Below are 12,384 nucleotides of genomic sequence, written 5' to 3'. Positions count from 1 at the left end.
CAAAGTTAACATTTTGTTTTAAAGAAAGACAAAGCTACCATTACAAAGATATGAGTTTACAAAAACTAATTTCTCTTTATTAAGCATTTTTGGTTGCAATTCTTTTCTTGAAAATGTTCTCTTGTACTGTGATTTATTTTTGCAGCCAGAAATAATTTGAATGTCAGGATCACTCTGTCTGCTTTCTTCTTTAAGCCATAATGCCCTATAAAATAACACATCATGTGTGCTTTGCTAAATGTGCTCAAACCTTTAAAACATTTTGTGGTAAAAATGATACATGTCCTGCTGGTTCCTTTTAAAGCGTACACCTACAGGAAGCTCATTAATGGACAGATCCAACAGAATTTAATACAGCACTGATCCCAAGACTGCTTCTACCAAGAACTCATTTCTAACACAAGTTTTTAATGCTGGACTCTTCAATTATTAAAACTAGAAAACTGAAAAGGAGATCACAATAATTAACGAAACACCATTTGAAGTAATAAAATAGCCCTTTGAACATTTTCCTTTGTTAGACTTAACTTCAAAGTTAAGGTGAATGGAATAATTTTAATCAAAGCTGGTTTTTCTCAACACCTTATTTGAATTACAGATATCTATTGGGCACAAAGTAAAAAAAGAAGAAGTGCAATGTCCATACCCTCTTCCTCAAAAATGACTGTAGCAGTCACTTCTACCCCCCTGAAAAATCTATGGCTTGAGAAGGCTAAGAGCTGGATGAATAGGACAGAAAAGCAATAGCCCAAGGTGAAATGAAGCAGAAGATGGGCTAGCACTGATCCCAAATACACAGATATATGCCTTGGATCCTAGGGAGAAGAGAGGATGAAACATTTCATACCATCAAATACACCATAGACCCAAAGTGTAACCTAATTTAAACAGTGTTAGAAATATTCCATTTGACCAGCTGGATGAGCAATTCCAAGAGTAATGAGAAAACCCATTGAAAAGAGTCACTAATGTCTGTGGATCTTAAAAGTTCTGCATGTACACTAGGGGGTTGCTTGACCTGGAGGAAGGAAGACATTTCTGAAGCTCCTTTAGCTTGCACATTCCTGTCATTTCTGAAAATTTATTATTCGGGAAAGAATTTCATCATGTATTATTTGAATGTTCAGATACATCTATACACTGATGATTAAACATTTGTTCATCTATTTATAACATTTGTACAGGGTGAAGACACCTCTGCCCCCCCCCCCCGTATGTACAAGAAGTGCAAATGCAACTTGAAATGCAGTGGGGGCAGGGGGATGGCCTCACTGCATTTTAAGATACTAAGGTGTACATTCTTGTCCTCCTCTTGTCCCACTGCTTCCTCCCCTTGGGAAAACTGCTCTTTAGTGCTCCATCAGAACAAATGGCAATTCGGGTTTTCCTTGGATTGCTATTTGTTCCTATTTATTGCTGAAGAGCAGGTTTTCCCTCGGAAAGGAGCAAGGCAAGGGGAAAAGCAATCGGGCCCGTGCCTAGAAAGCGTGGGTCAAGCAGAAAACTGCTGAGCCCTGTACTTTCTAGGCACAGCACAAGCACAAGTCTGGGTGACCCCTTAGTCACATCACTAAAACTCTTGTTTTGAACAGAAAGCATGAAGGCATCCTCAAACTTCAAAAGCAGAAGTTAAAAAAAAAGAAAAGAGAAGAGAAAACCTTCCTTTCATGACTAACATGCTTCAGTAGTTCTTTATAGCATTTACTTCTGAGATACCGTGCACCTCCACCTAGCAAATTGCATACTAAATTGATCTCACTTGTCATAACTCTATCAGCTGTGAAAGATGGCTAGGAATGAAGAATGCCCTGGTAACTATTGCATTTTTGGACTGAGGCAACTTCAGTGAGACCCCAGCCAATTGAGATGAAAGAAAGCACAACAGACATCACAGAAACAAAGATTGTCTTCAGTTTATATTGAAAGCTCTTGGTATTAATGCAGTTCTGCAGCAGGAAACACAGATAAACAAGCACCAAACCTGCTCCCCTATTCGCTATAGTTTATTTCTTATGACCTCCCCTGCTTTTTCTCCCATACTAGTAGGGGAAAACAACAACAATAATACACGTTAATTGCTTTGCACATTTTCTTTTAATAACAAAGAGGGGGAATTAAAGCTATCCTCTAGGGATTAAAGTTTCCCTCACAACAACATAATTTGTCACAGATTATGGAGAAGGGTCTGTGATAAAGTCTAATTGGCATAAACAGGATGTAAACCTTTGCTTAAAATGCTTCCTGGAATAAAAACAAAGGACTGTATCCAACTAAATAGCACAAGCTATTTTGGCTGAGGAAAAGAAATTCCTCAGCCTCTTATCTTACAGCAAGCTCCCTAAATATGTTCTGGGTCTGCCCTGCCTCGAACTTCCAGAACAGATTTTGGGGTGGAGAAGAGAGCGAGAAGAAAGTTATATTGCACCCACAGTTCTAGCTAGTTCTAGCTAGTTGCACCCACAGTTCTTTTTTCCTCCCAAGCAAAGCTTGTTCAGTACTTGCACTTACCCCGTTGAAGGGTTCATGATGCAGCCTCCTTTGTCAGCAGATGCTTTGCAGTTGCAACCCCTTTCCAGGGTATCATGGTTCATCCCAAAATTATGACCCAACTCATGTGCCAGAGTTACTGCTGCTCCCAGAGGGCTGTCAGAATGGTCCTTAAAACAAAACAAAAAATAGAGAGAGATAGGAGTAAAGCATTTTATTAAAAAGGATGAAATAATATAGTCTAACACAGTGATAAATGACCAAGCTAATTAGGTATTAATTGTTATAGATGTGGCGTGTGGCAAGAGTAATTACACTGTTATTACAGTAAATAAACAACAACACCAAGATCCTGCCCATTTGCCTTATTCTTCCATGCAGACAGCAGTGAGAAGTTGCTTGAAAATGCAGTCATCTGGAGGCAGTGCCACAGGGAAAGTTGTTTATGTGCCAGTAGGGCCCGACATAGTTTTGTAAGCGCTAGGTCTAGCAATACAAATCCTGAACACATCAGGATTGTACTGGCATCGCTGAAAGCTACTTTACACAAATAGCTTGCAACATGGAGCTTTCTCTGCACAGTTGGGTTTCAAGTGGTCCACTCAAACTGCTGCTTTTGTGTATGAACTGGGCCACATGTTTGGAAAGACCCATACGGTGACTTGAGAGGTCTAGCTACCTCCTTACCCCTACCTCAACCCTACTGTCCTGTGATGGAAGCTGGTATATGGGCTCATCCATGGCTTGGTTCACACATGCATGCACATGATGAATGCAAGACTAAGTGATGACTTGAATGCTTGAATGGGCCATCTAAGACAGAAGTTTCATATTCATATCATGCTTTTCAACCGTGTCATTTCACATGTTCAAGTGTCATTAAACAACTGCAGAGAAATGAACTGATGTAAATGTACTTGTGAACCTAACTAATTTATTAAAAGGCGGAAGTGGCACATCAGAAAATGGCTCATTCTACAAAATGGACAGTAGGAAACATGTGCTCGCTACGCTACCAGCACATTAGTACAAATGACATGCAGTTTACAGGGCAAGCCCTGGAAGATCTGTGTAGTCAATAAAAGTAATGGTGGTATTCATTTCTTTTTTTCTGGACAAGAAATATTCTTGCAGAAACTATTTTCGTTGACTGAAAGCTATTTTCGTTGACTGGCACAAACATTTAAAAACTTTTTTATACTGTTCTCTGTGGCATCCATCTATTCCTTTTGAAAAACTGACCTTCTTATAAAAGTTCTCTAAAAAAGAAAAATGCATAAAACATGTAATATAAATGGCTGATCTCCTGTTTATCAGTCAGTAAATGGAATTACTATGTTCATCTGCCTTTTCTAAAAGCACATATGAATTTATTCATCTAAAATCACTCTTCTTCATAACCTTTCAAGCACTCTGATGTGTACAGAGAGTAAAAGCTTAGAACTGTCTAAAAGCTTAATTAAAAAGTAAAATGAAACTCCTAATAAATTATTGGCTTGGATTTCACAATTTTTGTTTAAGGGGCTTCTGTTAATAGTATGAATAATTGAACTTTCTAGTGAATGAAAAATTGAAAGTACAATCAATTCATAAAAGGCATCACTCTCTGAAATCTGAATGCACTTTATCAAAAGTTGCATGTCATTTAGTAATTCTGAATACATTAGAATCATACCAAAATTTAACTCATTTTTTAGGACGACACTAAGTGTTCCTGAAAAAACACACAACTGTAGCTTTTTTTATTTTTATTTTGATCATAAGTCACTTTGTTCTCCCTTCTGTTGCTTTTTGGATACCATTTTTTTCTCCGAAACGGCATGATCCCAGTAAATCATGGATCATTTACTGAGTAAGAAATGTTATAACAGTATTTATTCAATAAAAATTTGGCTGTTTGTAGCATTATCACTGAAATCAAGTGAAGTACCATTACTGTTATAGGAACAGGCTCCTGTTTTGAAGAGGCAGCTGGCTGATTCTTCTTGTATTCTTGCAGCGTGTGGATGATTTTATTGCACCTTGCAGTGCACCCAGTAGCAGTTCGCAGGCCAATGTTTCTCACCTGGCTTCTCAATGTCATGCATTGCTGCTGGTAGTTGAGAGGGAGAGGTGAAGGGGCAAAACAGCTGGGAGCTCAGCATGGTGCTGGCACAAGAGCACTGGATTGGCTCTTCTACTGCACCTGTGCAACACTAAGCTCCCTGCCCCTCCCTCTCAGTAAATGGCAGCAAGTCTCGGTTTTGGGAAGCCAGGTGAGAAATGCTGCCAAACATTACGGGGTGCAGCCTTGGCAATCTGGGACTTTGTTTCCTTTCCCCCCGTCTCACACTATGGACATTTTTGCCCTTGTCTGTGTACTGAACCAAATTATTACCATTTTATTTACCAAATTATTTTGCAGGGAGAAAAATGTTGAATGACATCCCCCTTCTCATTTCAGCTCAGGCATACCATATAAATAAATTTTGAAAGACGAGTTTCAATTTCATGAAACTTTCAATACCAAATACAAACTCTGCATTGTGTTATCAAAATTGTGTTATCAGTCTAGTTCTTCTTACCTCCCTCCCCAAATTTCAAAAAAAATGTTGAAACGCAATCTTGGCAATTACAGACAACTGCAGCGCAAAGAAAAACTAAAGTGGTAGCTAAACATTTTAAAATCCTTCTATATAGCACTGTTTTGCAAATAATAGTGTTTTAATGTCTAAAGTGATTCATCTCCACTCCTATGAGCCCTGAATTAGCAATGGATTTAATAAATACAGATATCATTAATCCTGACTCTACATATGTAGTTTTTTAGAAGTTGAATGAAAAAAACCCAGTATTGTAATTTGGATCAATTTGGCAGTGGGGGTGGGTAGAGAAAGAGGGAAGAAGAATTTGAAATGCTTGATCTGTACACAACTATTTTCTTTTTGTATACAAGGAAATGTTAAGCTTTCTCTTAATCCGGAAAAGGCAAACTGATCTCCAAACCATGTTTCATGCTTTCAGACACTTATTCTGTATTGTAAACATATTAATTCAATACAGTTATACAATAAATCAAAGCAAGCATACTCCCACAGATGGACCAGGGCAGCAAACGATAGGGCTTTAACATGTCAGCATTATTACCATGTAAAGAAGGAGAACTATTTGGTTCATTTTGAATATAATTTTACTAGTTATCTAGAGCAATTTCTTCAACACAGGAAATGCAATGTCACAGCAAAAGAGATTGCTTGAACACATTTTGAATTAAACAACTGAAAGCATTTACCCTGAGGATGAGAAAAATATGTGATACCAGAAGAAAACTGAGATTGATGTGTTTTCTAATTTATTCTCCCCCCCCCCCCAGCTCTTTCCAGTTGTCAAACATTTGAACAAACAGAGGGTAGCATTGGGGCAGGGGAAGTGGCAGTTTAAAACAGTGAGAAGGGAGTTCGGGAAGGCTCTATTATTGTTTATTTATTTACTTATTTACAGTGGTACCTCAGGTTTCATACGCTTCGGGTTACATATGCTTCAGGTTACAGACTCCGCTAACCCAGAAATAGTGCTTCAGGTTAAGAACTTTGCTTCAGGATGAGAACAGAAATCGGGCTCCGGCAGCAGGAGGCCTCATTAGCTAAAGTGGTGCTTCAGGTTAAGAACAGTTTCAGGTTAAGTACGGACCTCCGGAATGAATTAAGTACTTAACCCAAGGTACCACTGTACTTACTTACTTACTTACCTACCTTACTATACTGCCCTTCAGCCAAGGGTCACAGGGCAGTTTACAATATGAAAACATGGGTTAGCTAAGGTGTTGTGTCCATCTCTGCTATTTCTCCTTGTTGAAACCGGTTTGTTTTCTTAAAAAAACAGCACCCCTCCGATATCCCTCCATCCCTGTTACTCAGACTTCTGCCATTGCTCACTGCCCCCCTTTCAGTGTCCATATCTTCTTAGTGCACTTAAACTTCTCCCTTTTCTATTCCTCAGCTGCCTCATTTGAGACAGATAATGGATGCACAGCCCTCAATATCCCATAGCACATTCACACAATAGGTTTCCAGTGCTAATTAGCTGGAGAGATAAATATAAGCATGCCTTGTGCCCAGATAAGTATCCTAAAGCCTTGGCCAATTTTGAACCACTGCTACATCTCACTCTAAAACTTAATCAAGATTAAGGTTAAGGACCCCTGACAGTTAAGTCCAGTCACAGATGACTCTGGGGTTGCGGCGCTCATCTCGCTTTACAGGCCGAGGAAGCCAGCATTTGTCCGCAGACAATTTTTCCTGGTCATGTGGCCAGCATGACTAAGCCGCTTCTGGCGCAATGGAACACTGAAACCAGAGCAGCGCACGGAAACGCAGTTTACCTTCCTGATGGAGCCGTACCTATCTATCTACCATAGATTCCGGTGTATAAGATGACTGGGCGACTGGGCGTATAAGACGACCCCCCAAATTGGCAGCTGCCAATTTGGGGGGTTGTCTTATACGCTTTGGCAGCTTCGTTGGGCAGCAGCAGTGGGCGGGAGGAAGCCGCCCAGTGAAGCCGGCTTAGTATTGCTGGGCAGCTTCGCCGGGCAGCTTCCTCCCGGCGTGGAGTCCACCGCCCACTGCAGCCATACCCGGCGTATAAGACGACCCCCAACTTTTTAACCTCTTTAACCCTGGAAAAGAGGTTAAAAAGTTGGGGGTCGTCTTATACGCCCAGTCGCCTAATACGCCAGAATCTACGGTACTTGCACTTTTTGGGCGTGCTTTCAAACTGCTAGGTTGGCAGGAGCTGGGACCAAGCAACAGGAGCTTATCCCGTTGCAGGGATTTGAACCACCGATCTTCTGATTGGCAAGCCCAAGAGGCTCAGTGGTTTAGACCACAGCGCCACCCGCTAACCTTTAATTTAGGTAATTTGAAATGCATGCACCTTACTTATTAAAAGTGACAAGTTCTAATAGAAGCTAAAATGAACACACACACTGTGCTGGAAAGGCAACAAAAACATTAACATATTCTAAAGAGCTATGCTGATAACACAAAAGCTTTGTTATAGTTACTACCACCTGTTGTCTTTTGTCATCTGACTTATAATAAAAGCTATTACTGGTTAATTGAAAAATAAGCAATTAGGTAAGAGTGCTTATAATTATTTCTCTCTGGCCCATAGCAAAAATGCAGCATGCCTCATAAATAATTTTGGGAGTGTTTTTGTACAAAGCATAGAAATAAAAAGATAAATTACAAATTTATATTTTTTATTCTGTGAGGCTGTTTTGGTTTCGGTTCACTACTCTGAAAGGAGACAACAAAGAAAACATTAAATGATGATATTTCATTACAAGGCTAAGTAGTGGCTTCTCTTTAATAAATTCTCATAATTTCTTGAAACAAGAATAACAACAATAAATAACAACAATAGAAATGGACTTGGTACTTACCATAACAATACCTCCAGACTGCTCTGCAGTACACATGCTCATTATAGGTGCCATACCAATGGTAGTACCTTGGAAATAAGCTCCACTGACGGAAGAAAAGAAAGTTTTTTTAAAAAATAAAAATTCAACTTTAGAAGGCAGGCTTAGCCCACATTCAATGGTAACCTCTTTATTTTACTAAATATAATCCAAATCCAATAATACGGGCTTTGCTGCTCTCTCCTTTAGTGCAGTAAGGACCTATATTCTCTCAGAAAGGAATTAGCCACCCCTGAGTCAATTGTCTCCTGCCCAGCCCTGGCCAATTTCAATAGTCAAGAAGGGCAAGAATCCAGGACAGAAGTGGAAGGCCTCCAAGCTGTTTCTCAAGACTGTACAAGGTGAAAAATATCCATAGTGACATGACTAGATGTCCTAGTTGCATCCATCTCTGACTCTGTCAAAGGTCGGCATGAATACAAGAGATATTATTCACAAAATAAACAGCAAGCCTTCAAGGGCTCTAAGTTTTGAACTCCACAGCCTCCAGAAAAAGGCCCCTGCTTGACACAGTGTGGTAAGGAAGTGAGATTCTTTGATACTATCATCACCACCACAGAGGGAGCCTGCAGAAGGTTTGTCACCTGTGTTTGGTCACATTAATTATGACCCTTCTGTTATTTTGTTCTCTAGTAGGCCACACAATCATTTTATCACCCTCAACTCCTCAGGAGCCAATACCAAGGAGCCACTGTGGCCCATCAACTGGAGTGAGGAAGTTTGGGAGCAATCTGGAGTGTGGGAACAGTCTGGAATTTCTAGAATTTTGTAACACTTTTTTTTTTTTTAGAGTAAGAAACCTTAGCTCAGTGTGCAGTTCTTGCATCCGTGGACGTACCTCACTAGTTGTGCATTGTCATGGGGTTTACGAGGTAGAAGTTTCAACTTTCGCCAGTCCAAAAACTCATGAAGGCTGGTGAAGGGGTCTTGGGTTATTGCGCACTTATCCATGTCATTCCAGACTTCCACTCCAACCAAGGCTATTCGTATATTTAGTGGCCTATAGAACTGATGAAACAGCCAAATTAACATGCTGGATTTTTATTTGTAATTTTATTTCAAATTAGAAAGTAAAATATGGCTGTATAAACAGCTTACATGATGGAGGCCTGGAATGGACAACATTTTACATGCAGTGAGGAAGGAAGTTAGATCATGCTCTCTGGTTGCACCTGTTCTGCTTCTAACACCCCGGCATGGTCAGGCATGGGTGAAACGTTTATATGTAGATATATAAAATGCAATGAACATATCTAACTTCATAGATGACAACTGGGTTATAAGTGGGTCAGCGATTGCGCTGCAGGTCTATGTGAGTTGTACTTCAACAAAAATATGCCCTGAATCCCTGAAATAAGGATGGAACTCTCAATCAACAGTGAGATTGCTTAGCCTTGCAGACATTTGAGATCTGACAGGTGACTTGTAGTTGTAAGCTTCTTCTCTATTGAAGTGTATTTAATTAATTAATGGTCATTATACAGGTGCCTCCCCACTTATGCGTGTTCCATTTGCACACGACTTTGTACAAATGTGGTGCCGGGAAGTGATTAAATAATTCAATTCAACTCCGGAAGTGGTGGGAGAAAGCAGGAGAGTCCTCATGAATCACAAGGAGACTCTCCCCAGAGCTCAAGGAGGACATCAGTCCCAAAGAGACCAGAGGTGCACTGGGGCTTTGTTTACGCTGTTTCGCCTCCTTGCCTTACAGTTGGTGTGCGGGGTGGCACAGCAGTAGCAGCTTTCCCACACATACTCCAGCCTCCTGCCAGCCACAGAACTTCAATTTTAGTTGTGGATATTTTTGAATATAGATTTCTTAGTATGGACTGAAGAGAGAGCAGCAGAGAGGGTGTCTAAAGGATGTTTAGAGATGCTCCCCACTTTATACAATTTCACTTATGTGGGGGGGCCCTGGAACATGACTCATGCGTAAGTGGGGAGTCACCTGTGTTTCCCCTTTCCACACACATTTTCTCAATGGGGAATGACTTCAGTAAGAGCAAGTTTGCTATTGTTAGAAAGTATACTACTTCACAGCAACAGAAAGCATCATTGTCCTTTTAAAAAACTGCTGAATAGTGGAAAAGATGGACGAAGGACACAAACTGTTGAATAGTGGAAAAGATGGACGAAGGACACAAACTGTTGAATAGTGGAAAAGATGGACGAAGGACACAGCTCTTTATTGCAGCAGTTAGAACTGCTCCTGGAATCAGACTGAATGCAACCTAGCTGGCTGCTTTATATAATACTAATTAACTTGAAACAGTAACAACTCACAACTAGCTAACCAATCAGGAGCGATAGTTTTCAATCCTTCACTTACACACTGGTGGCACTGAGTGAGAACTGCCACTAATCTTAATACATAACACAAACGTTACCTTATCAACATAGTTGGCAATTTCTATCAGCCTCAACTTCACTTTCTCCACGTCTTTGCCCTGTCTCTGAAACTACAAAAAAAATAGTAAAAGAGAACCATCAACATTTGTATTATACTCATTATTATTCTGCAGACATTATTTGCATTCTCCAAGAAGGCATTAACTGACATATGGGTTTTACACAAATATGGGCCCATAGTAAGCTCCTATTGCCGACAGTAGAACCCACGTATGCCTTAAAACAAGTAAACATTGTGTGAAGGGGTGTAGTTTTTCAAACAACAAAAAAGGACTCATCCTGCTCCCACATAGCTGACTCACTGGGATCCATCTTATTGTGCAAAGAAAAAGGCTCTCATTTTAGCTGTCTCTCTGCCATAGGAAGAGAGCAATTCTGCTGTTTAAGCAGAGGTGTTGAAGAGGCAACGTCTGTCATTCTGAATGAGGGAAAATGCAAATTGGAAAACATTTCAATACGAGGTTTTTCATTTTTGGTTGCACTTCAGAAAGTTGAGATACTTTCAACCATCTGTCTTGTGTATTTGTTTTGAAGCTCTTTTGCAAATGCTCAGCAATTTATGCAGCCTTGCTTAATTCAGTAACCGGCAAACTGTATCTAAAGAACCTACACCACAGAATTGGTATTATTAATGCAAGCCAATCATAGTCTTAGTTCTGTTGGGTGAAAATTAAATAATGCAATGTAGCTCCAAGCATTCAAGAATTATGTTTCCTGAATCCATGCACATTTCATTAGTATGAATTAGCAAATTTAGGGATAGGGATTTCTCTCTCTCTCTCCCCCTCACTTCTTGCTTTGAGATACCTGCAAAGAGGCTTAACTATTTGTAACACCTTAGCATGCCTTGCAAATCAGTGTGGAGACTTGGCAGAAACTGGAATTCTTTACGTACTTTTTAGTTACAGGGACAGCATTATACATTATATTATATTTAGGATGCCCGTATATATTTTAATTTGAATCTAATTAATTAGCACTTCCCACACAAATATGTGGAAGTATAGCTATCCTTTGAAATTCACTTCTCTGAATTTTGTGGTGCAGTTCTCCAACCCAAAAAAGTGGATAAAAAGGATTTATTTTGGAAACGTGTGCACAGATATGTACACATGTGTGAAAAGAACATCAAAAAATGCATTGTGTTGGGGAAAATTTGGTTGAAAATGCAGATGGTTGGAGAAATGTGAACAAAAATACATACACTTTTCCATGTTGTACTTAAAATTGAAAAAGGAGAGAATGTGATAAACTGAGATAGGCAGATTTGCTCATCTTTGAATGCTACACATCAAACTGTGCAACCCTTGGATTGGCACCTTGTTTCACTTGGGTAGCTCACTGGTGCACTACTGTTCACTTAATGCAATATAATATATAATGCAATATAATGTATATAAAGAAGTCCACAAATATGGTTTCTAGGCTGTCAGTCGTGACTAGAAATTTAATGCTGACAGCCAGCAAAGATGACCATACCAAGCTCTATCTAGCCTAATGCTGCCTACTGTCATTGTTGCAGAGTCTCCATGGTTTCAGGCCATGGAGGAGATGTCAAGAACTGAACCTGGGACCTTATAAATGCAATGCCTGCATTCTTACACTTAGCTATGCCTCCCTCTTTTCTGGTAGAAGTCACAGCACAATAAAAAAATCCCCCCAACACTTTTAAAACATGTAGGCAGAGAGTGGACCACTGCATTTACCGTTAATAGGTTAGTCCACCACACTAATTTAAAGAAGTATTTTCGTTTTATCAGTTTTTTTACATCATAGATATCAATGAAGCAACAACATGAGGACAGTGAAGTATTTATCTGATTCCTTCTCTGAAAGAAAATGAATTTTCAAGGCATATCATTCCACTAGTTTTATACAACCCCCTTGCAAATATATTTCTTCACATTTTTAACTTTAGAAGTTGTGTACCTCTCGATTATCAGCCACAATAATGAGTTCCACGTACTTGGTAGATTTCAGGGCTTCCCTCTTGTGCTACCAAAACAAAGATATTTGTTTATTTA

At 39.6% G+C, this 12,384-nt stretch overlaps 1 protein-coding gene across 3 annotated transcripts in view; it reads right to left on the bottom strand.

The window, feature by feature from the left end:
* Nucleotides 1-12,384, bottom strand: part of ADAM12 (ADAM metallopeptidase domain 12) — a 179,798-nt gene that overhangs the window by 51,853 nt on the left and 115,561 nt on the right. For all 3 annotated transcript variants that reach the window (XM_083741232.1, XM_083741231.1, XM_083741233.1), the window contains 5 exons: nucleotides 12,290-12,355; nucleotides 10,339-10,410; nucleotides 8,790-8,959; nucleotides 7,913-7,997; nucleotides 2,509-2,657 (listed from right to left, as the gene is read on the bottom strand). In XM_083741232.1, coding sequence (XP_083597358.1) covers nucleotides 2,509-2,657; nucleotides 7,913-7,997; nucleotides 8,790-8,959; nucleotides 10,339-10,410; nucleotides 12,290-12,355 — 542 coding nt within the window. The remainder of the gene's footprint in view (nucleotides 1-2,508; nucleotides 2,658-7,912; nucleotides 7,998-8,789; nucleotides 8,960-10,338; nucleotides 10,411-12,289; nucleotides 12,356-12,384) is intronic.

This window comes from Podarcis gaigeae (genome assembly GCF_964106915.1).
Source record: "Podarcis gaigeae genome assembly, chromosome: 5".
NCBI classification, from domain to species: domain Eukaryota; kingdom Metazoa; phylum Chordata; class Lepidosauria; order Squamata; family Lacertidae; genus Podarcis; species Podarcis gaigeae.
This window is presented reverse-complemented; position numbering and strand designations above follow the sequence as displayed.